The sequence below is a fragment of the Phyllostomus discolor genome, chromosome 9 (genome assembly GCF_004126475.2).
Source record: "Phyllostomus discolor isolate MPI-MPIP mPhyDis1 chromosome 9, mPhyDis1.pri.v3, whole genome shotgun sequence".
Taxonomy (NCBI): domain Eukaryota; kingdom Metazoa; phylum Chordata; class Mammalia; order Chiroptera; family Phyllostomidae; genus Phyllostomus; species Phyllostomus discolor.
Window position 1 is genome coordinate 4943057 of NC_040911.2, and position 24448 is coordinate 4967504.

At 41.3% G+C, this 24448-nt stretch overlaps 1 protein-coding gene across 1 annotated transcript in view; it reads right to left on the bottom strand.

The window, feature by feature from the left end:
- Positions 1 to 795: 795 nt before the first annotated feature.
- Positions 796 to 24448, bottom strand: part of CCDC102B (coiled-coil domain containing 102B) — a 131956-nt gene continuing 108303 nt past the window's right edge. Inside the window, 3 exon segments of the mRNA XM_036010124.1 lie at positions 796 to 1112; positions 1583 to 1672; positions 10734 to 10837. Coding sequence (XP_035866017.1) covers positions 1618 to 1672; positions 10734 to 10837 — 159 coding nt within the window. The 3' untranslated portion in view covers positions 796 to 1112; positions 1583 to 1617.

The following is a 24448-nucleotide window of genomic DNA, read 5'->3' on the forward strand; positions in this document are numbered from 1 at the left end:
TTTTCCCAACACGATTTGTTGAAGAGACTGTCTTTTCCTTATTACATATTCTTGGCTCCTTTGTAGTAAATTGATTGACCGTATATGTGTAGGTTTATTTCAAGGCTCTCTACCCTGTTCCATTAATCCATATGTCTTTTTATGCCAATACAATAATGTTTCGATGACAGTAGCTTTATAATAAATAGTTTGAAATCAGGGAGTATGTAGCCTCCAGGTGGGTTGGCTGTTCAGAGCCTTTAGTAATTTCATAAGGATTCTATGTTTTTCTTTCTATTTCTGTGAAAAATGCCATTGGAATTTTGACAGGAGTTGCATTGAATCAGTAGCTTGCTTTGGGTCATGTGAACATTTTAACGATATTATTTTTTGTAAATCATGAGCATGGAGTATCTGTCCACTTATTTGTTTACCTCATTTTTATATTTATTGCATACTTACAATGGCGATGTGTCAGATACGTTGGGCTAAGTGTACTATATATTATTACCGTTAATTTTATCAACTTCTGTTTCCTTTTTTTACATGGCTCATACCTGGATCACATTGTATTTCTGTTACCCAGCACTGTTTGAAAATGTAATTTTCAAAGCTGGAAATTGAGGAGAATAGAGAATGGGTCAGCTCCTTTCGAGAGAACTCTTAATATTCTTTAGCAATACAACCCTGCTGATCTAACTTGCTGTATAAGCCACAAGGACAATCTTAGGAGTGAGGGAATATTCTGCATATTAAACACATTTTCTGTACTTATACTTAAGATAATTTGCTTCACTGTTTTGTCATCAATCATTCAGTATTGCCAATGCATTCTATTAAATCCCAAGTAACATTTAAATGACCTAGAGCTACTACATCACAAGTCTAGACCATAAAACACCAAAGAAATGTGTTAGCAGTTAACTATCTTTGCAAAACATTATACATTTTTGGTTAGATGAGACTCAAAGTACCAAACTTGGATTACAGTAAACAGTATAGAAACTGTGGTATAAAGCATACCACAATCAGGGCCAAGCAGAAAACCTTTAACACGCATGGATGGAAGTCAACTATTTGTGCCCTATCTTCTGAAGTAGCTCATATTCTTTTGTTTTCCTTGCCAAGAGTTCCTGTTGGAAGAAGAGGAGAGAATTTGGCAGAAAAATTATAGAGAGCAAAAGGGGAGAGTGAAAACCACCCCTTGGGCCATTTAAGAGCTATCTACAGAATGCACACGCTTCTGAAATAAAGGGCGGAGAGAAACTAAAGTCGGGTAGAAGGCAGGCCAAGTAGGGAGGGCGGCAGGGCAGAACCGGGGACGAGGGAAGCCAGAGCTCCAGGCAGTGCTAGGGCTGGGCAGGCAGGTCCTGATGCTTCTGGACAGAAGCGCCAGGCTCTCTCCACACCAGAAGGTCTCAGCATGACCGTTTCCTGGTGCCGTGGAAACGCTTTAAGATTTTGCGATGTGTGATAGGTATTTTAATAGGAAGGTGTCAGAGCATTTCAAATATGACTAACTGCCAAATTGCTACAGTTCCCGTTGCTTGAAAGTCAACAGCTGGAACAAATTTTATTCTTATCCCTCGTCCCTATGACTCACCATCTACATCGTCAAGGTAACTGCCATTTCGGTTATCATTTTGAGCGCGTCATGTTTTCTCTATTCCACTGGGACCACAAGTTATGAGTTCTGCAAAAAGTTTTGCAAAATGCGTGTATTAAAATGTAGGTAATTTGACCTGAATATATGTCTCCTCATATAAGAAAATCTAAATCAACAAACCAGAAGAAAATGAACAGCAAGGACATTTGATTGAAGGAAAATATGAGAAAGGGAAAGGAAGTCAGAATAGAGTAAACATGCCAAGAAAATTTAGATTTTGGAGGTGAGTGTGTGTGTAACTCTGTTAAGCATTCCCCACAGGATGCGAGGGGAAGCGGCCTTTAAGATGGACATGCGAAGCATTAGACGCAGAGACTATGATTAGACAATGGCTACTATCAGAGATAAGAGAAAGGTAAATCCAAACATGTAAAAGAGGTTTTGAGGTTGTCCTGAGTCAGGTTGCTAACACCAATGAAACTTCAGCAGACTTGAAAAGCTCTCTCATAATTCAGAGGGCAAAAACCCCTAAATGTTCAAGATGTCTGGAGAGAAAATAATGCAGGAAAAAAAAGACGGGGCCAACATATAGTGCCATTGCTGAAGGAACAACTGACAATAACCAGGAGGAAGGAAAACACAGAAAAGAAAAACAAGTAGCAAATAACAGTGCATCTAAAGTTTTCCTGGGCTGTAATTTGAACACTTAAACATACCAGCCAAATGAACTCTTTACAATTACGTTAAAGGTAACTACATACTTACATTAGGATGTTTCCTTTCCACCAAAAACAACTTTAAGAGAGGAATGGTCTAAAAAGTACGAATCTGGGTCTAATCCCCACTGTGCAAACGAATAAATATGAACTTGACTGTGATCCTTGTTAGAAGTTTAAATGTATATGATCTTATGACCATTAACTGGATGGAAAAACATAAAGAAAAGTACTCAAGGAACTGTCCCCAAGATGCATGGACATACAAATAGACTTCCATCCCCTGAACAGGGACACAAATTTAGGAATTCAAGAATTTGGAAACTCCTGGCTGGCGTAGCTCAGTGGATTGAGCATGGGCTGCAAACCAAAGTGTCGCAGGTTCGATTCCCAGTCAGGGCACATGTGTGGGTTGCAGGCCACGGCCCCCAGCAACTGCACATTGATGTTTCTCTCTATATATATATCCCTCCCTTCCCTCTCTAAAAATAAATAAATAAAATCTTAAAAAAAAAGAATTTAGAAACTGTGGTATGGGTTGACCATTTGTGACCATCAATAATGTTCATCATTGATGTACATCTAAAGCTTTAACAGTTGTCAACAAAGTCATGGTAAAATAAAACTTAATAAAACTATGCATTTTTGTCTCCAGCTTCTATATTTTCACTTGTGTGTTTCTACCAGGGAAGCAAGAACAGAAGCAAATAGACAAATGAGCAAGTCTTCATCCGGGGGCCATCTAAAATAGAATTGTATTCCAAGATTTCACAGAATAACCGCAGTGGCTCGTGGTAGAAACAAAACCCAAATGGAGCCCCCGAACCCAGGGGAGAGGAGGAGCCGTGGAAGCAGGAGCCGGCAGGAGGCCAGAGAGCAGACAGCAGCCAACACGCACAGGCAAGGATGAGGAAGCTCACTGATTTATTTATGACATTTTCTGTAAATATTTTATACCCTTTTCTAAAAGACAAAACTCTCATTGACTCAAAAGCAACACCCATTTGTATTCCGTATAGAAAAGACCCAGGCATGCATCCGGGAAAACGGGAGAGGGCACTCTGAGCATGCCCCCTCCCCGCCGCTGCCCGCCCCTCGCCCTCCCCTGCATCCGCTCTCCTTCTCGGACCCCATCTCTGTAAGGATTCTTACAGCTTTGTGGGCACACATGGGCAGCTCCCAGGGGGTGCTTCTCATGTTTCGATTTCTCCCAGACCCGTGGGAGTGCACACTGGGGCGTGACCGCACGGTGATGCACAGGGCAGATGCTGTGGGCACAGATGCGGACCTGCCCCGGGGGGCACTTCGGTTCCCCGTTGCCTGTCCTAGCTCAGCCCCTTACGCAGGCCTCCACGGAAACCGCAGGTGCCTCCCTGTGGCGTTTATTCCAGAAATGCCCTTCTAACCCCAAGGGCCTAGCGAATTGAAAGGCATTGGTGGTTTGCTGGTCTTGGGGTCTCTGCAGTGGGGGGACAGAGAACTTGAGGAGACAGGGACTGAAGGCGGGGTGCTGTCTTCTGGCAGCTCACCAACGTGGGACTTTCCCAGCGGCTCCAACGCAGCACTCTGTTAGAGCAGACGCCGCTGACTATGCCACGACCATCTGGCTTTCTGCAGCCAAGGGACCAGTACCGTCGAATGAATAGCTACTGAGGGGACCGAGAAAAATCATAGCCAAAACGATGTTCCACAGTACTACTCCGATGGGTAGACAGAAGAATCCTGCGAGGATGAAGTCAGAATACGAAAACTAGATTTTGTAACTAAAAAAAGAAAAAAAGGTGACATCATATGAGTTTAAATTTAATTCATGGGAATTCTGCTCCAAATAAGAGAAAATAGATCACCCCAGGCCAGACTACTGCCAAGAACAACTAGAAAATAAATGGCCGAATCACAAAATCCTAGTTTTCAAGGCATCTGACATGCTCAGGTGCCGCAGAACTAGGAGCAGCGGGACTGCGGAGACGAGAGAGCCTTGAGGGTGGGAGCCCATGAGCACCAGGCACCTCTCATTCTTCTCCTGCAGGAGACAGCGGTTCCACCATGGCTGGGCGGGGCGAGGGGGTGCAGAGCCGCCGCTGGGCGGGGCTGGGAGGAAAGGAGATGGGCTTCCAGGGATCACGAGGGACTGGAGTGACAAATTCAAGACTTGAAGGCCAGCTTTCTCGAAGCACAAGTGAATTCTGAGGTAGTCGGGAGCCAAGGCTTCTGAAAAGAGGAAAAGTCTCCAAGAGTGCCACTGGAGAATGCCACGTGGCCCAGAAATAAAGCAAGCTGAGGACGACTGAAGCAGAGAGGCACCGAGGGCACCTGCCAATCCTGGCTGAAGCTAGAAGAGTGAGAATAGCAAATGAACATTGGAACCAACGAAGAAGAGCATTGTAATTGGGGAGAAACAAGGGGAAAAAACAGAATAAAAGTAAATAGTTACCTGTTATTTTCAGAGAGGTGAAAATATTGTATCCATGGAACATAAAGATGATTATTCTTACAGCAGAAAAAGAAAAAGGTTGAATTAAAAAATGGAAGGACTAAAATTTTTTTACTGTGAATAATGCCGTTTTATTAATTTAGGGGTGATAGACTAAGTAATTAAGCGTCAAAGATAAAGGCAGGAATTTAGGAATGGTGGAAAATGGAAATTCCAAGATGATGGAGCTGTACCAAAATAAGAATCCAGTCCCAGTTAGTTTATCACATATCATTGTTCCTTTGGAATTAATTTACTGAGAAATAGAAGAAGTACCAAGGGAAAAAAATGAGTTCAGAGAAGATTTTAGACATAAATTAAAATAGGCAATGATTTAGAAATGGATCATGTTAACAGATAAAAATGCATTGAAGTCCGAAATAACCATTCTCCAGCTTTGCCCTCCATCTGGTGTAGTGTGCCCCCAGTTCGCACACAGTGGGAGGGGCTGCACACCAGCCAAGGCGAGAATGCTCTGGAGCTGACTTTGTTTCCCATTCCCATCACGTTCTTGTTCCTAGAAATGAGCTGGGCACAGGCCGGGCCCGGGCACTGAAGGCCTTCGCGTTTTGCAGTGAAATGTGCACGAGGCACCTGTTAGCTCTGCACTCGTCTCTGAAGTCCGTGTACCAACAGCTCCTCCTGGGACTGGGCCCACGACCGTGTTGTCAAGAGCCCGGTTCAAAGTCAACTGTCTACCAGCTCCTCTCGGCATCTGTTTTTATTCATCTCTGCAAGAGTCAAGTCGTAAGAGAGGCATTGCTAAAAACATGACAATCACCAGTGGCAAGCTATTTTCTGTACACATTCCCTTACATTTTACGTGCATCTGTGGCACGGCAATAAAATATTAAATTTCCCTACCACGAATCTTGTTTTTTAGGTTGTTCAATACCAACTGTGCTTACGTTCTCTGATAATTAGTGGTGTTGAGCATTGTGTCATATGTCTGTTGGCCATCTGTAGGTCCTCCTTGGAGAAGTGTCTGTTCGGGTCCTCTGTCCATTTTTAAATCATATTGTTTGTTTTTTTTGGTGTTAAGTTGGGTCATTTCCTTATGTATTTTGAAGATTAACCCCTTACTGGATGTATCATTGGTGAATATCTCCTTCCACTCAGTGGGCTGTCTTTGTGTTTTGTTGGATTCCTTCACTGAGCAGAAACTTTAGTTTGACATAGTCCCATTTCTTTTCTTTTCTTTTTGTTTCCCTGGCCTGTGGGGACATACCCAAAAATACTATTAAGAGTGAGCTCAAAGAGTTCACTGTCCATGTTTTCTTCTAGGAATTTTATGGTTTCAGGTTTTACACTTTAGTCTTTAATCCATTTTGAGTTTATTCTTGTATATGGGTAACAAAGAGGCCTTTTCATTTTTTTGCCGTGTATCCAGTTTTCCCAATGCCATTTATTGAATAGACTGTCTTTACCCCATTGTATGCTCTTGCCTCCTTTGTCATAGGTTAATTGACCACATGGGCGAGGGTTTATCTGTGGGCTCTCCATTCTGTTCCATTGATTTATGTGTCTGTTTTTAATTCCAGTACCATGCTGTTTTGCTCACGATAACCTTGTATCAATAGTGTAATTCAACACCAGGTCATGTGATACTTCCAACTTTTTATTTTTCTCAATATAGCTCGGCTATTCAGGATCTTTTGTGGTTCCACATAAATATTAGGTTTACTTATTCTATTTCTGTGAAAAATGTTATTAGTATCTTGATAGGGATTGCACTAAATCTGTAGATTGCTTTTTGTAGTATGGACATTTTAATGATGTTAATTCCTCCTACCTACGAGTGTGGTGTGTCCTTTCATGTATTTGAATGTTCTCAGTTTCCTTCTTCAATGTCTTAATAGTTTTCAGAGTACAGGTGTTTTACCTCTTGGTTAAATCCATTCCTAGGCACTTTATTCTTTTTCATGTAACTATACATGGGACTGTTTTCTTAATTTCACTTTCTGATAGTTTGAAATTGGTGTCTAAAATGCAACTGATACCTAAATACTAATTTTGCATGCCACTTACTCCACTGAATTCATTTATCAGTTCTAATAGGTTTTTTTGGTGGAATCTTTAAGATTCTGTATAGTATTATGTCATCTGCAAATAATGATAGTTTTACTCATTCCTTTCTGATTTGGATGCCTTTTATTTCTTTTTCTTATCTGATTTCTTTAGCTAGGACTTCCAAGACTATGTTGGTTAATTGTGGCAAAAGTAGATATCCTTGTTTTATTCCTGATCTTGAAAGAACGTTTTCAGCTTTTCACTACTGACTGTGTTAGCTGTGGGTTTGTCATAAGTAACCTTTACTGTGTTGAGGGTGTGTATCTTCTCTCCCACTTCGGTGAAAGTTGTTGGGTTTTTTTATCATAATGGATGTTGGATTTTGTCAAACACTTTTCCTCATCTGTTGGTATGATCATGTGGTTTTTTGGTCCTACGTTTTCCTTATGTGGTGTGTCATGCTAGTTGATGTTCATACACTGAACCAGCCTGGTGTCCCAGGAATGAGGCACACTTGATCATAATTCATGATCTTGATCGTGTATTGCTGAATTCAGTTTGCTAATGTTTTGTTTAGGATTTCTACATCTATGTTCATCAGGGATATTGGCCTATGATTCTCTTGTTTGTGGCATTTTTGTCTGGCTCTGGTGTGTGACCAGTTATTTTGAAGGAAGGATGCCTAAGAGGGCAAGCAGGGATCCAGAGGCAAAAGCAAAAATCCACTTTACCCTCTTGGGAACCAGCTACCGTGTTGGAAGCACAGGCTGCACTACTCAGGAAACTAACTACGTGGAGAAAAAGCCCCAGGACACGGACATCTGAGTGAGGGCATCTCCCTCGTCCCAGCACCAAATTCCGAGGCGAATGTAAGCTCAAGAGCGACCGAGCCAATCCCAGTGTCACACACAGCAGAAGAACCAACTTTTCAAGCACAGTCAACCCACAGGATCTTGAATAGCAAGGATCATTCATCTTTCCACCACTAATATTTGGCATAATTTGCTACACAGCAAAATATAACTAAAAATGATGTTTTTTTGTTTCCAGCATTTGGTAGGGAAGTCACTGAAGCCAAGAACCGTCTTAAACCTTTATCTGTCTAAACCAAAGGTCCACTAAGCAAATCCCATTCCTGAGTGAGGCTTAGCTGTCTTCTAGTACTTTTCTACGACAATCCTGTCTGCCTAGCCTACTGTGCCTCAATTCCCTTGTTAGGGTTCGGAAAACAACAGGTCCCAGCACATACGTCTCATGAGGATAAAATGAGTCAATGTATGGAAGCACCAAGGGTAAATAGTGGCCTTGTAGGTGGTCCCTACAACAAGAGTCTGTATTGAGATCACAGAGGGAACTGCCCTGTCTGCTTGTCACAGTTGCCCAGCTCCAGAGTAGACATGGTGTATGTAGGACGTGACACAGTGAGGAAATGAACAGCCACTTCTTTTCAGCTCTGGGATGATGGGAGGAGTAAACCGTCCAGAAGAGTTGTTCATTTCCCCTCTGTGTGCTTTGGTCTGGAGACGGGCTGTGTGGAAGGAACTGCTACAGCAGGTAAGTCAGGCGCTGAGGACGGAGCGCAGGGAGACTCCTGTTTTCCGCCTGTGTCTGGGATTTGGGGAGGAAGGTGCCTCTCGCTGCCCCACATCAGTGTGTGGCCCGGATGCAGAAAGGCAGAGGAGTGTGGTCAGGCAGAGGGAGGTGTAGCGAGCTCTCAGAGCTGCGTTCGGTGCTCGTTCGTGGCTGAGATGAGAGCCCCTCTGAGGGGCCACACGAAGGTTCCAGCTGGGTGCATCCTCAGCCAGGTGGTTTGTCAGGGATGGGGTGGGAGACAGTAGAGGCTACACGGGGAACGGTCAAGATGGGACCAGTCTGGCAAGAGGAGTGTCAACCCAAATGAAGGGAGTTCTTATTTCATCACTGGGACATGGAACAGCCCTGACCACACAGGCTAGCAAACACTCTCAGCGGTGTACCCTCAGGGGCCAGGGTGAGGCCAGCGGCTGGCTGGCCGGCCTCTGTGCCTCCTGCCTCCCATCCTTGGATCCCCGCTAGTCAGACCTCCCTCCAAGTTAGAGGAAGACACGGGCCAGTCGGAAAGGCTCAGTGAGTGACGAAGCCTTGTAGAAAGACACAAGCTAACTGACTGTGTAAAAGTAAGCTTTATTCCCTCTTCCATTGGTAAGTTTTCATTTTCCCACTAATTAATAGAGAGGTGAGGAAAGCCAGACATATTTTAACTGAATTAAATTTTACAAGGTGGCTTCGCTTGCAAGTAACTATGTAAGTTTATGTTAGCATCTTTTTAACGTTAATTTCTTTATCTTAAAAACTGAAATATGAGGCATTGTACTCTAGTATATCAAAAGGTGTTAAGGAAATATCCCTCTAAGTACAGTCTTATACTTGGCTTTGTTCATTCAACTCGGAAGAAAATTGCTGCTCTACTTCAGCCTGATTTATACCCAGATAATACTTTCCGGTGCCGTGGGCTCTTCCGTGATTTCACTGCCAAATGTCCACCCAGAAAAAAGCAAACGCCCTTTTAGTTTCCTAGAGGCACCTGTTGCTTTTTCTTAGCTTCAGTCACAGGCAAACAATTACGTTTCTGGGAATATTTGTGTAAATTAGAGTGCAGTCTCACCTTATCCTCGTAGTGCAAATCACATTGACACCTCTGCCCACTTTTGCTTTGTAGCGAGAATTATACCACGTTCATTGTCACCTCTCTTGGGTGGAAACATTTTTCACACAACATGTCACCCCTACCCACATACATAAGAAAGACATCTTCCCATGCCTGTCAATGAATAAACCGTTCCTTTGATTTAATACACTGCTTCTTTCATCAACCACCCAACAAAGTTGTGTGGTTTACAACTTACTTTGTCTTGCACGTATTATCATTCTTCCTCCTTTATGTGAGATGCCTTCTGGAAGCTCCCTCCGCCTTTCAGAAACTCTGCACCTATTACTATTCCACTTAGCGTGATAGTCCCCAGCGCCATCCGTGCGGCTGCACCGGGCACGGGTTCCTTCTTTCTTTTTTCTGCAGAGTAGCTCATTGTATAAATGTGCCACTTTTTTTTTTTCATCCACTCATTTACTCATGGGTACTTAGGCTGCTTCTAAATCTTGGCTATTATAAATAATGCTGCTATGAACATGGGGGTGCATAAATTCTTTAGAATTGGTGTTTGGGGGGTTTTCAGGTATATGCCATATGATCTTGCTTATGAGAGGAATGGATGAACAAAATAAACTAATGAGCAAAAGAGAACCAGAGGGACTGAATCCTGGAATAGGCGGACAGCTGTGGGGGGGCGGGGGCAGGGGCTGATTGACAGGCAGTGAAGGGATCAGTCAGAAACATATATGAAGGACCCACGGACTTGGACAGTGGCGTGGGGATTGACTGTGGAAGTGGGGGGCAGGCTGGGTGGCGGGGGGCAAAGGGGGAAAGTTGGGATGACTGTAATAGCATAAACAATAAAATATTTTTATGAAAAAGAAAATCAGCCCTGGCTGGTGTAGCTCAGTAGATTGAGCGCGGGCTGTGAACCAAAATGTCGCAGGTTCGATTCCCAGTCAGGTCACACGCCTGGGTTGTAGGCCATGACCCCCAGCAACCACACACTGATGTTTCTCTCTCTCTCTTTCTCCCTCCCTTTCCTCTCTAAAAATAAATAAATAAATAAAATCTTAAAAAAAAAGAAAAAGAAAATCACTTTTTAGAACCAAAGTTGCTTTTAAATATTCAAATTTATTTACCATATAACATCTACTAGGCAAAAAATAGTAAGAGTCAGAAGCTTCTTTCATTAATAGTTCTCATTAATGAAAATAATAATGCTGGTATTTAAGAAAAATATGAAACACAATACCAAGGTTTTCATGTCTAATGTCCCAATCTTGAATTGAATAATTTGTATGTGTGTGAAGTTATTACCGGTTTTGTAAGTGCCTGAGTTCAGTTTCCAAGTTTTCATTTGCTTCTTTCTGGTCATCCAGCGACCTCTGGAGCTTACGGATCTGATTCAGGGCATCATTGAGCTGAAAACAAAGGAGGAAATGCTTGACTTAAAATGAGTGAGAAAATCCTTTTAAAAACAAGGTCTATTTTTTGCATGGCACATTCTTATGCACAAGTTTCTTTTATGTCTGTGCATGAATACATGGGAATATTCATTTATTTTTTCACAATAGAAGTAATGCATAGATTCACTAATAAAATGAGCATCTACATGGACTCTGGAATGTTGACAGCATCTTCTCTCTCCAGGCACTCTTCCCCCATTTCAGCCCTGCCCCTCCCCCTGAGTCACAGTCCGGGACCCTGAGCTCATTATCCCCAAGATTTGGGGACTGTCACAGTCTTGAGAGTTGGAATGGCGTGTGCCTGTCTTCAAGGTGCTCCCTCGGCTCTTGGCTCATACACAACATCACATTCCTGGATATCCAAGTTTAAGCATGCACGGTGGCTTACTCTGCACATGCTGGGGTCTTGGCTTTGAACTGCCCTTCTTAGGAAAAAAAAATATATCTTTACTGTGTCCTCCAATTTAATCATTAATGCTAATATTTTTAAGTGTTCTAATTAAGTTCCCAAAATATTTTCTTCTTAGCTGGCATGAAGGTTTAATGGCTTAGAACTAGATAGTTTTCCTGTCCTCTCTTCCTCACAATTATTTCTAGCCACAGATTCATCCAATCGAATATTTCAAAATCAAATGGAAATTGACAGAAATTTTCAAATTTCAAGCCTCAAGACAAAATTCTTGCCTCTCCAAGTAGCTTGCTGTCCTATGGCACTACAGTGGAATAAACCTTATTTTAGTATCTAACACAATCGTAAGGGTAATAAAATTGCTCTTATTATGCAAAAAGTCAAACTCTTGCTACAGATGAAAACTGACTTCAATCCCCTGATCTCTAGGGCAGTGTTTTCCAACTTATATCACTTTAAGCATGAGGAAGAACATATAAAGTTAGGTAGGTGCTATTATTTTTCAGGGAGAAAAAAACACTTTTTCTTCATCCACACGAGAAGTAACACCTTTCTACAAACCCTGTCATCGATTGTTTGTGGTGTGGCATAAACACTTTGGTCAAGTATGTCAAAATTAACACCCGACTATTCATTTATTCCTGAATTTCAAACGGACATTTTAGTAATACTCATATTTCGTTGACAGCTGCAATTCCCAAGTTCATATGCAACTACTAGATTACTTCACTCACAGTGTCCAAGTTTGCCTTCCTGCCTTAAACGTTCATCCACCCTCATCAGACCTGTGCGGGTCTCTGTGGACCTCGCTTTTCCTCATTCCCACTTCACGTCGGGAAGCATTAAGTTAGAGCATTTTTACAGAGCTTATGCACTTTTCTAGTTCTGTTTTGTGCATTTGTCCATGTAATCCACATTGTTAATGAATTAGGCTCATGTTTCATTTTAATCATTGTGTTACCTAAAATTATTCAAAGCAATAGAATGCTATTTTACTAATGTTACCAAAGGATTTATTAGAGTGCAATCATATCCTATATATTAAACAAAAGGTCTTATGAAATTTCAGTATGTTTAGTATACAAACTTTTGCTTCTTGGATATACCCTTGCATATTTTTATTATTTGGGGGAGTCAGAATATGCAACATTTATGCCTCATTAAAGATAAATTTTAAGAAATATTTTAATTTCCTTATATATGATCAAAATAAAAATTAAAACAATAAAGTAATAGGCTAATAATGTTTGACAATATTTTTCTGGAAACTCCTATTATTTTGCATTTTATCTTCTTTCCTAAATATCTACTTGGAAAAAAAAACCACTCTTATTTGGTATCACAGTGTCAGTTCCAAGGGGAGTTCCTAAATGATATTTATGAATAGTGGTACTTTTAACATTTTTCTTCAGTTTATAAATTTTTGGCTTCTATGCTATCATTTTGGATTTCAATATATAGACACAAATGTGGGGTATATGGTAACTCCTTGAAGAGCTTACTCACAGACAGGTACTGGTACATATTTAAGGAATACTTTGTTCTAACTACATGAAAAACATTAGAGTCTGAATAGAGTATAACACTGTAATAAGTAAAAGTTACTCTATTTTACTCAAAAGTGGAGTAATCAGAGAATATAAATTTGGCAATGTATCTTGGGGATGTATACCAAAAGTCTTAACATTGATGTATTTTTATCCCTTGTGTATTGAAATGTCTGAAAAAAACAATATCAGAAACACCTACAAGCTCTTGTATAATTTTTTTAGTATAATCATGAAAAAGTCAAATTGACCTTAATGATTACTAAAAGGATTATATTTAAGTACAGCACACCACTCTGATAGAACATTCTGCAGACATTAAAATGTTTATTTAGCTTTCATAATGCTACTTGATGTCATTTGAGTTTTAAAAAATTCCTTACAACATTGCGAGTACTGCATGCCATTTCTTATGTAAAATGATTTTTAAAAATAATACCAAAATACTGGCTAAGCTTTTTAGACACTGATATTTTCTAAATCTATACCAAGCTTTTATAAACTTTACAATAAAAGATAAGTGTACTTTGAAACTTATTTTAAGCAGAGTTTAAGTGCTGTCAAAACTTCCCAAGGTACAGATAATAGTTTGGTGGGTCCCCGGGGAGCTCAAGAGCATTTGAGGTCACCAGGCTCCTCGGGGGTGCTGCTGCCACTGGCCCTTGGGACACACTGTGGGTAGAAGTCCATGCAGTGACCCCTGCCCGGAGGACAGCATTTTCCTTAGGTGTGCCATCCTACCTGCCACTCAGCTTTCTCCGTGGGTCCAGCTAAATTATGGTAGCCGTTTTTTGGCTGTAGCTCTCCCCAGCTATCTCAATGACTCATTTCCTTTCCCATCTTTTATGTACTTACTCACATCTGAGGCCAAATACCATATTTAATACTGGGATCTGCATCCAAAGCAGGACCACTGATGTATTTCCTAACAGTTGTGTGGCTTATATATGAGCTGTCCCGGTCTTTCTCCACTGCAGTGCAAGTTCCCTGCTTAAGGGATAAACATGTTACTCATCTATGGATTTCAGGTGCTTGCAATAGTGCTTGCATGTTTTTAGCAAAAAGAAAAAATGGATGCTGGATAGGCTAAAGCAACAGATGTCCTTCCACTGTGTTAAAATTTTTTTGCCAAGGAAGTAGGGCATAATTTTTAAAGCTCTGTATCAGTAGCACCCTGCAACATTTATATGCCAGATAAACCCAGTTCAATATTTACGGTGAGTACAGAATAATTGCTTTGTTCCTAGTACTACTCTGGTAAGGCCCCAGGCAGTCTGGCTAGAATCTCAGTAGATTGCCAAAAATTTATGATTCTAGAAAAATACATTGAAACCATATCTTATCGCCTGATCAAGGTGGCAATATAACGAGGTCCCAGCCATAGTCTGAAGACTTGGTGGCGTGGAGGCAATGACTTCAGCTAAAAAGAAGCTGCGATTCCTGAAAAATATTTTTCTACCATCAAACAAATAAAAAAAAAAAACAAAATAAAATGAAACATAGAAAAGACTAGAAAAGCATGAGAGTTGTGGCAAAGAGCAGGATATGACTTGTATCACAAATCGAACGGGAAACCGTTGATAATCGATTTTCATGTATCTTTCCATTAGCAACTGACCGGGACCGATTTCGGTCACAGAAGCCGAAGTGACGTGGCGAGCGCCGGGCGTTCTGGCAAGTCCTTCTGGCCAGTCTGCTCCGAGTCCGCCTCAGGGCACCCGCAGTCGGTGTCTTTATCACGGGTCCAGCTTGCAGCGTAATTAAGCTAATGAGGGGCGATGGCACGAATTCAGGTGCGCTTCCTGCTCACAAACCCCTAAGCCCGACCCACGCCACGCAGAGCCCTTGTGAGAGATGAGTGGGCGCGCGACTCGTCCACTTCGGATAATTAAGACGAACCTTAGGGCAGAGGTTTATCATTGGAACTGAAATATTCTGAACTTGTCAAGGATTGCACTGCGATGTGCTCTTCCCCTGGAAAAAAGTCAGCAGAGCCAACCAGAACCCCTTATGGACATTTCTTGGAGATGGGAAATGGTAGCTTTTTGAGGAATTTCCTAAGTATATAGTTTGTGTTACAGGATTATATGTATTTTTTTAAATATTTTATTTTCCTACATTCTTTTTTAAAAGATTTTATTTATTTATTTTTAGAGAGGGAAGGGAGGGAGAGAGAGAGAGAGAAACATCAATGTGTGGTTGCTGGGGCTCATGGCCTGCAACCCAGGCATGTACCCTGACTGGGAATTGAACCTGCAACACTTTGGTTCGCAGCCTGTGCTCAATCCACTGAGCTATGCCAGCCAGGGCTAGGATTATATGTATTTTTCAATGTTGTAATAATTATGTCTTTAATGATGACATCTTATTTCCTACCTACATAGAAATACTTGGATGAGTTAAATTCAATGATTCCAAGTAATTATTACTAAGGTATTAAAAACTAAAATGTGATTTTATTTCAACAGAATATAAAATACCCTGTGGCCTTGTAACCTGTCATGGTAAGTGTGATTTATTAAACTTATTTATTAGTTTCCATACAGGCCTCAAATATATCCTTGAACTTCAAGATTTCGTGAAACTGGCTGCTAAATTTCTATTGACTATTTCCCATCTAAAGTAAGTAGCATCATTGCCCACTGGACAGTTGTTAAAATGTTTAAGAAATGTTAAAGAAGCTAGCACTGAATACCTGTATTGCTGATAATTCATTGACCTTTGAGGTGTATAAACTGTAACTTTTCTATGAGCTAAGGTAGCAATGCAATTGTTGTAGATATAGGGTTAATGAAAATAATATGACTATATCTCAGCTGAATAACTCAATCAGTGCATTGCATTCTTTAGTGCAAAAGGTAAAATAAAACATTGGCTTACAAGTGCATTGATTAAAGCGGGTAATTCTATATGGAATGACACAGGTTCAGATTTGAGAGATTCCCATTTTGGGGAGACTATATATTTTTTGGAAACGAAGACAGTTTGCTTTAGGTTCTATTCCTTACAGTGAATGGAATGATGAAAATTGCATTCCCAATGACATGAACCAATTGTTTTCCCAAAGTTTTTCCTGTCGCCTTAGTAACCTAAAACCAGAATAACTTCCCCAGGGGCTGTGCTTTGGTGCTGGTGTCGCTTTCTCTTTGGGAACACACGTGGGTGAATCTGTGGTAGGGCTCAACTTTCTTAGCCAAAAGGAAAAAAGTATGAAAACGAGAATAAAAGGATTAGAAAAAACACTTTTGGAGACCTGACACATCCTAATTTTAATGCTTACTATAAATCTGTGGTATTCAAGGCAGTGCTTTACTGGCAGAAGAATAAATATTTAGGTCAATGGAATAAAATTGTGTCCAGAGTCCAGAAAGAAACTATTACATTGATGGGCAACAGGATTTTGGCATGGGTGCCAGTGTATTCCAATAAGAAAAGGGTAACCTTTTGAATAAAAATTCTTGGGACAACTAGATATCCAAAAGCAAAAGACTGAGGTTGAATGCCTGCCTCACACCTCATTTATTAAAAACCAACTCAAAATGGGTCACAGACCTAAATAGAAGAGCTAAAACTGTAAAACTTGTACAGGAAAACACAGAAGTAAATCCTTATGGCTTTGAATTAGGCAATGTTTTTTATACACGATACCAAAGCAACAAACAATGACAAAAATTAATAATTTAGATGAAGTCTAATTTAAGTTTTATGCTCCAAATACAGCTGTCAAAAAGCTGAAAAGACAGTGTATGTAATGAGAAAAAATACTTGTAAATCATGTATCTGAGGAGGGATTTGTATGTAGAATATACAAAAGACAACTCAGAAATTAAAAAAAAATAAATACCCCAGTGAAAAATGGGCAAAGGATCTAAATAAATATTTTTACAAGGAAAATATAGAGATGGCCAGTGATACATGAAAACATGATCAACACTGTAAGTCATTGGGGAAATTAAAATTAAAACCACAGTGTGAGACCACTTCACCCCACAATGACGATATAATGCCAAGGTGAACACCAACAAGTCTCCGTGAAAATGTGGGCGAACTGGAACCTTCAGACATTGCTTGTGAGATTCTCAAACGTTGTAGCCACTGTAGAAAACAGTTTAGTGACCCTTAAAAGCATACATCTATACAAAAATTTATTCAGCATTATTCACAACAGTCAAAAAGTGGAAACAACCCAAATACCAACAGGCTGAAGCATGAAGAAAAACTGTGGCATATCCGTTCAGCGGTATATAGTTTGGCTATGAAAAGGAGGAAATGTTGTTCCATACCACAGATGCTAAGTACAAGAAGCCAGTCCCAAACGACCAGATATTCGACGACCCCATTTCTATGAGATGTCCAGAGTAGGTAGCTCCATAGACACGGGAAGTGGCACTTCCCAAGTGCTGAGGGTGAAGGGAGAATGGGGAATGACCACTAAAAGGCATGTAGTTTCTTTTGGGGACTGTGGAAATGTTTCAAAATTGAATTTTAGTGATTATTGCACAATTCTGTTATTTTACTGAAAACCACAGCATTAACTTGATCGCTTTAAACGAGTGAATTGTATGATATGTGAATTAGATCTCAATAAAGATGTTAATAATAAAAGTAAATGTGGCAGGCATTTCCGTTGCTTTCGTGTATATATTAAGCCAAATGAAAATTGATTCTTTTGTAGATACCCTAGAGTTAAGTCGCATGAATATACCCAGTGATTCCAAAGTTCTTATGAATGTTGTCTTAAACAATTACATCACTTGAATCTAGAATATCTCATTGCTTTCTCTCTGTAGTGACCTTCTAAATACTTTTAAAGAGATGGATGGCTAAATGGACAACAATGCCTTAATAAGTCTAAAAATATATTGGCATTACTTTAAAAGGTATTAACCTAGAAAATCTCAAATGATGGATAACAACACATTCTATTAAACAGCTTATTCCAGCTCAAGAGCCGTTTTACTTTTCAATAACAAACCAGCCTCCTGACCAGCGGAAGCGAAACACTTGACATCCTACAATGCTGGCAGCTCTTAATTTGTGCCCTGGGGGACTAATGCTGAGAATTTGTTCAGGGTGCCATAGCAACTGCAGAATCAACGCTCTGATGTTATGGGTATTATGTGGCAAATTTGTAGCTGAGAGAATACTCGAAGATTCCACTGGATCACATGGGGCAGCAGCATTACAACTGTTCATGGTGTGGCATCTTGATGAGGAACACTTAATTGGTGTTAATTTCCTCCAAAGGGAAGACCACTACAGGGCATCTCCTTCTGGAGAGTAGAATATTCTCATCAAGATGTGTGACAAAAAGTTCAGGGCGTTTAACTTGTAAACAGTGCCTCACAAGGGTTTTGATGTGGATCTTAAGACCGACTTCAAGTTGCATTAACCTGAGTAATATGCTAAAGCGTGTGTGTGGAGAATAACAATTGTCGTCTACCATCAGAGGAAGACAACGCGTTGTCAAATAATATTAATTTCCATGACAACAGCACTTGTATTTGATCATCATGTGACATACACGCTTCCCACTCTCCTCTCTGAAAAACTGGAGAAATAATAAGGTACCCAGGGAACAAACAACCCTTCCTTCTCTATTTTATGGTACTCAATTAACATACAACAGATGTCTGCCTTCAGAAGGAAGCTTTGGGGGTTGGGGAGAGCACTGGGCCGTGTGCCTCTTTGCCTTCGGATATTGGAATGGGTTCCAGCTCCGTGAAACCCCGTGGAAGCAGTGCAACTGCCATTCGTGTCCCGAATTTCTGTCTGTGACCACATGTCATGAACCACCAGGCTTAATCTCCAGTTCCTGTTGCATAGGTATAAAAATCCAGTTACTTTTCATTGTTTTAAACAAAGAGAAAGGAAAGAAAGTGCGGGGGAAAAAAAAAACCAGCACACTGAAATGGGATTAAAAATAAAAAATTCTCTGAAAGGAATTTAAACAGGATGAACAAGAAAGTTCGGTAAAATAACGACTCTCATTTATTGACCATCACATGGTTTGGAAAGTGTCACTCAGTGCTCTGTGCTCGAGCAGTTCACGCGGTCACCAGGACAGTGCCTGGCACACCGGGGGCCATCGGCAGAAGCGACAGGCCAGTGAACCAGAAACCGGAGGCCACAAAACACAGGAAGGGGCCGTTTTCTTAAGGGCCACGTGACTGCATCCAAAAAAAAGCAAATTAGGGAAGAATGGAATATTTGAAAACCAGTACATACTCTTGGTTAATTTATTACAAGTAAGGCTCAAGCTGTTATTTAAACAATGATTAGATACCCCAAGTTAGAAAGGGGGATTTTTTAAATAAATAATTTTCTTTTGAAATAAAATTCATGTGAAGAATCAGTATACAAGAAACTGAAATGGGTGTTTTATGCATAAGCAGAATACAAGAAGTAATACAGTAAAAAATACAAGTTATGTGAAGGGAAAATGGTGATAACTTTTCACTGACTTATCAACTAAAAAACTGTGTTTCATTTCCCGCAGGGGATTTAGAAGAGAAGCCCTGAGTCTCTAAAATGGACAATACTGATAAAAGGGATGATACATGACAACAAAAGAAATGTTTCCCTCTACAATACAAGTATCTTTTTGGATTCCAATGTCCCATAATCACAAAACATACGCAGGGACATTCCTCATCCTGCACCTTCTCCTTCGTGAATGAAGATCTTTGGTTCACAGGCACCTATAAGCACTTCGATGGATTTCTTTCCTGAGAGAATACAGACAAAACAAACTAAATCTGTCTTTTACTGAATAAGGTTCAAATAAAAACCTTATAATAAAATATATACTTTTCCATTTAAAGAGAAGATACACACTAGTAGTGGATGAACTTTTGCCTACGTAACTTGCAAGATGGTTACTGGCCACATTCTTATGGTCAATTCCAAGAAACAGAAAGGATTCCCAAAGTACAGTGTTTCTAAAAATAGGTCCCTCATTACTTGCTGAATTATGCTTAAACGTCTGAGTTCCAAATTCCTTCATTTGTCTACTATAGTTTTCAGTTATTGTGTGAGCTGGCCCCATTAGCCATTACCTTTCCAGATAGCTCTCCATCAAGAAACTTGGATTAATTTCCTCTGAATAATTTTGATTACTATTATCAGAAATAACCAGCATTTATAGCAGTAGCTGAATTGCTTAATATAAGAGAAAAACAGGGCTAACTGGTACACTAGGATGTGTTTAAAATATTGTAAAAAATAAATTTATGACCAACCTAGGTTTTTCCTTATCATCAAGTTAAGTTACTGTAAATAACAGGGGAGAACAGTAAATGGAAATGTCATGATTTACAGAGTTTATGCAGTATTGAAATATAGAGAAAACATTTCTCCCACTAGAGAGAAAGCAGAGTGAAGCTGGCACACTTCTAGTTTAATTTAACTCCGATACCTCGCTTCTGGCCACAGCATTAGTGACACTAGAATGGCCAAAGGAGCCTCATTAGTGCTCGTGAGATGAAGACAGAAAACCGATACTTAAAGTACATCCCTTAAAGCAGGAATCAGAGATCCAGTCCTCATTCTGTACGTATAAACACTAATGAGACAGTAGTAAGCATTCTCTCAGCAGAGCAAGATTCAGATTCCAAAATTTAACAATATTTCTTTGCGTCCTCTGTGAACATTATTGCTGCCCACCCTCGGAATCACTGGAACCCGCTGGACACTTCATCTGCCAAGTTGTGTATATTGATACGAAGTCAATGCAGTGAAATGGCAAAAAAAAAAAAAAAAACCTTACAATTATTCTGAAAGTAATTTTGACCTCACAGGCCTCCAGAAGGGTTCTCTGGATGTTGAGTCGAGACGTGCTGGTTTAGCGAATGCTTCAGCAGTAGGACACGTTGCATGCTGGATGAGCGCCTAGCCTGATCGGCTTGCTCTGCATTTGCCTGGAGGTTTCTAGAAACCGTACAGAGGTATCATCCCATATCTGACCCATAGCTCCTTGCCCGTAAGTGACACCGAGGTGGAAAGGACGTCGTCATCCAGCCCGGCGGGGAATGAGGGGCTCCCTTTCCGGCAGCCACACGGCACGTGCTGCAGGACAGGTTCCGCCTTGCGGTGCTGCTGTCCAGTTCCTGTGAGACTAACTGTGAGGAGTCCCGGAGAGCCCTTCCTCTAACCCTGCACCAGGCCCAGCACAGTTAGCCTCCTGAGCAAGAACTATTAGACAGTGCGTGCACGAGAGCCAGCCAAACAGCCTTAAACACATATAAATGCACAACGAGGGAAGGAATTGGAAAAACTCATTCATCCTACTGGCAGTCCGACAGGGTAGTCCCTGCCTTTTTTTGAAACAACACTTCGATTTTTCCCTTCACACCCAGGCCATCCGGTGAGTACTTCCCACTCAGAGAGGCCAGCCCAAGACCGCCTCCGTGTACGTGATAGGGCAAAGGTGACGGCACTCCTGGGAGTTCTGGTTTTCCTAAATTGGGGTAAATTTAAATTCACTTAACTGTGAACATCCTAAACTATTTTACATTAACCATGGACATCTACAGAATACAAAGGCAATTCTAATTTTGAAAAAGAAGCTGTACACATCAAAGAAACACTGTATTATTTAGAGCTACTTGTTCACTCTCTGTTATTCAGGGGATTTTGTGAAAAACTACATTCGTGATTGGCCTCCCGTTATTCCCTCATCAGACAGCCCTGCTAACCGTATGCCTAAACGTAGGAACGCAATCATAGCTCACCTTTGCAGTGCTTTCCATTTAAGTTGACATGTTTTTTTTTAATAGACCATATTCTTCTAACAGACACTATGCTATAAAGTATTTAATTTTGTATACTTACTGTGTAAAAGTAAATGCAGTTTGGTAGTATAGATAATGAAATTAAATGCTATCACAGAGATTTTTAATTGACTACAGATTTAATGGACTTGTAGCAGGTAGAAATTTAAGGGACTTCTGATAGACTATTTTCTTTTTTTTTATTTTTAATATATTTTATTGATTATGCTATTACAGTTGTCCCATTTCCCCCCTTCACTCCCCTCCACCCTGTACACCCTCTCCCACCCACATTCCCCCTCTTTAGTTCATGTCCATGTGTCATACATATAAATTCTTTGGCTTCTACATTTCCCATACTGTTCTTACCCTCCCCCTGTCTATTTTCAACCTACCATCTATGCTACTTATTCTCTGTTCCTTTCCCCCCTCTCTCCTCCTCCCACTGCCCTGTTGCCAACCCTCCATGTCATCTCCATTTCTGTGGTTCTGTTCCTGTTCTAGCTGTTTGCTTAGTTTCCTTTGGTTTTGCTTTAGGTATTTTCTAGAGCAGTTTATGTTCACAGAAACATGGAGAGGAAAGTAAAGAGCTTTCACCTCCCTGTGTGTCCCCTCTCACCCCCACCCAGGTCCCTCCTGTTAGTAACATCCCACCTGGTGTGGAACAGACAAAAGATGGCGTGTTGAAGGTTGGAATGAAGTGGTCATGTATGGGATGCACTAGGAATATAGACTTAAAGGGTGTGAGGGTTGATTTTATACGGAGTTGGGGATGGAGAGAGAAGTCAAAAGTGACTCAGCTCTTCTGCCCGAGCAACGGACTAAGCAGAGGGGCAGGCTTAAAGGTAGGAACCTGAGAGTCGTCAGCAGATGGGTGGCCTCTAGAGACGGAGGCGGAAGACACCGCCTTTGGAACGTGTGTCGCCCAGCACTGGTAGGTGGAGGGTGACCCTGGGGGCTCGCACGTGTAGAATCGGAGACGGGAAGAGAAACCAGCCAGATGGAGGTCAGCAGTGCAGAAGAAGATGAAACCCAAGAAATGCTGATTTTTCTAGAAGCCTGGTGGGTGAATCACTTTAAGAACAGAACTAAGTGACTGTGTCAAATTATTATCATTTGTCGAGGAAGGTGAAGACTGAGCATAGACTGCTGGTTTTGAAGGTATGGAGAACATTTGTGACTTTGACGAGTTTTCTTTTGGGGCAGAGGCTGTGGCCAGAATATCACCGGTCAGAGAAAGAATGAAGGCTGTGAAGATAAGAATTAAATACAAATCTTTCAATGCTGTTTGGTGTGGAAGGAGGGAGTAAAATTTGTAGCAGCAGCAATGGAACGTGTGATTAAAGGAAGTTGGTTTATTTTAAACATTATATATAATATATTTAACTCTACGTGTGTAGATACACACACACACACACCCAGGTTCGCCCCACTATCGCAAGTGGAGTGGTCCCATGAAACCTTCGTAATCTGAAACAGCATAAAGCAGAGTATCGGCTGCTTCCCAAGACTTCCTTTTTTCTTTTTAATTACTTTGTTGTTGTTCAATTACAGCTGTCTGCATTTTCCCCCACCCCAGCCAAACCCACCTCCCTCCCTGGCTTCTACCCTCCCCCTTGCTTTTGTCCCTGCGTCCTTCATAGTAGTTCCTGAAAACCCTTCTCCCCACTGTCCCCTCCCCCTCCCCTCTGGCTATTGTTAGATTGTTCCTAATTTTAACGCCTCTGGCTATATTTTCTTTGCTTTTTTCTTGTGACTATATGATCTCACCTTTAACTGGAACGTAACAAGACTTCCTGTGGCGGCACTCCGCCTTTGGGATGAATCGGCTTCCGTGCTGTGATGGCTGTGCGTCCCCGGGGCGATTCCAACACAGAAGACCCACATCCACACTGCTTTCGCCAACCAAAAGCAATCCAAAGAGGATTTTCACGTGTACAAAGAAAGCAAAGCTGAAAGCTGGGAGAGGAAAAGCTAACAAACGATTGTGGCCTAAACCTTCTCGGTTTTCCCCAGACCCTGTCTCTGGCTACGTTTTCTATGCACACAACTCCTACAGGTCTCAGCTGAGAAGATGGTAACAAACCAAAACCATCCTGCGTGCCCAGTCTAAAGCAGTCAGTCATGCTGGACAGGGGGTGGGGGGAGGAGGGGCATTGGTGGCAGGTAACGTGATGGAAGCAAGATCATGTGGAAGGACTGAAGGACAGGGTACCCTTCAAGGCACCCGGGACAGTGGGATGAAGTTACTAGGGTGATTTAGATGAGAAATACATAAACACTGGGTCTCTGGACTCCTGCTCACGCCCCTGTCCCTGTGGCGCCCTCACAGGAGAGACGTCTGAATGCTGCCACCACTGCGGCTGGTCCCTGCCCGTCTACTCCATCTGCTGGGTGCCGGACATGAAAGCGTTCAGACAGACACATGGCTGCAAATACCCCAAAGTGGTGGAAGTCAAAAAAAAAAACCCCAAACATAATCAGTTTTGTCTGAGAACCCCATGAAGACCACCATCTTGACATTTAGTTACACATCACCGCATAGATTTATGTTTGAGTATCGCCTGCTACACCAAAAGCCTGTTCTTGGAGAGAACCCAAGTCTATTTTCACATCTAACGTAGAGGTTGGGAAGTAATCAATGTTGAATACTCCAGCCTGGTTTTTCCAGTCCCATCCGTATCCTGGGTCTGTGCTCTAATGCCTGTGTCCCCATGGGAACCTGCAGCCAGCCTGTCTCTTTGTTATTTCTCTTGAATCTTACCTGAAACACTTACCGCATCTTTTTCATAGATAAATGTGAATCTCAGTCTATTGCCATCCTCACAGTCTTAAAATT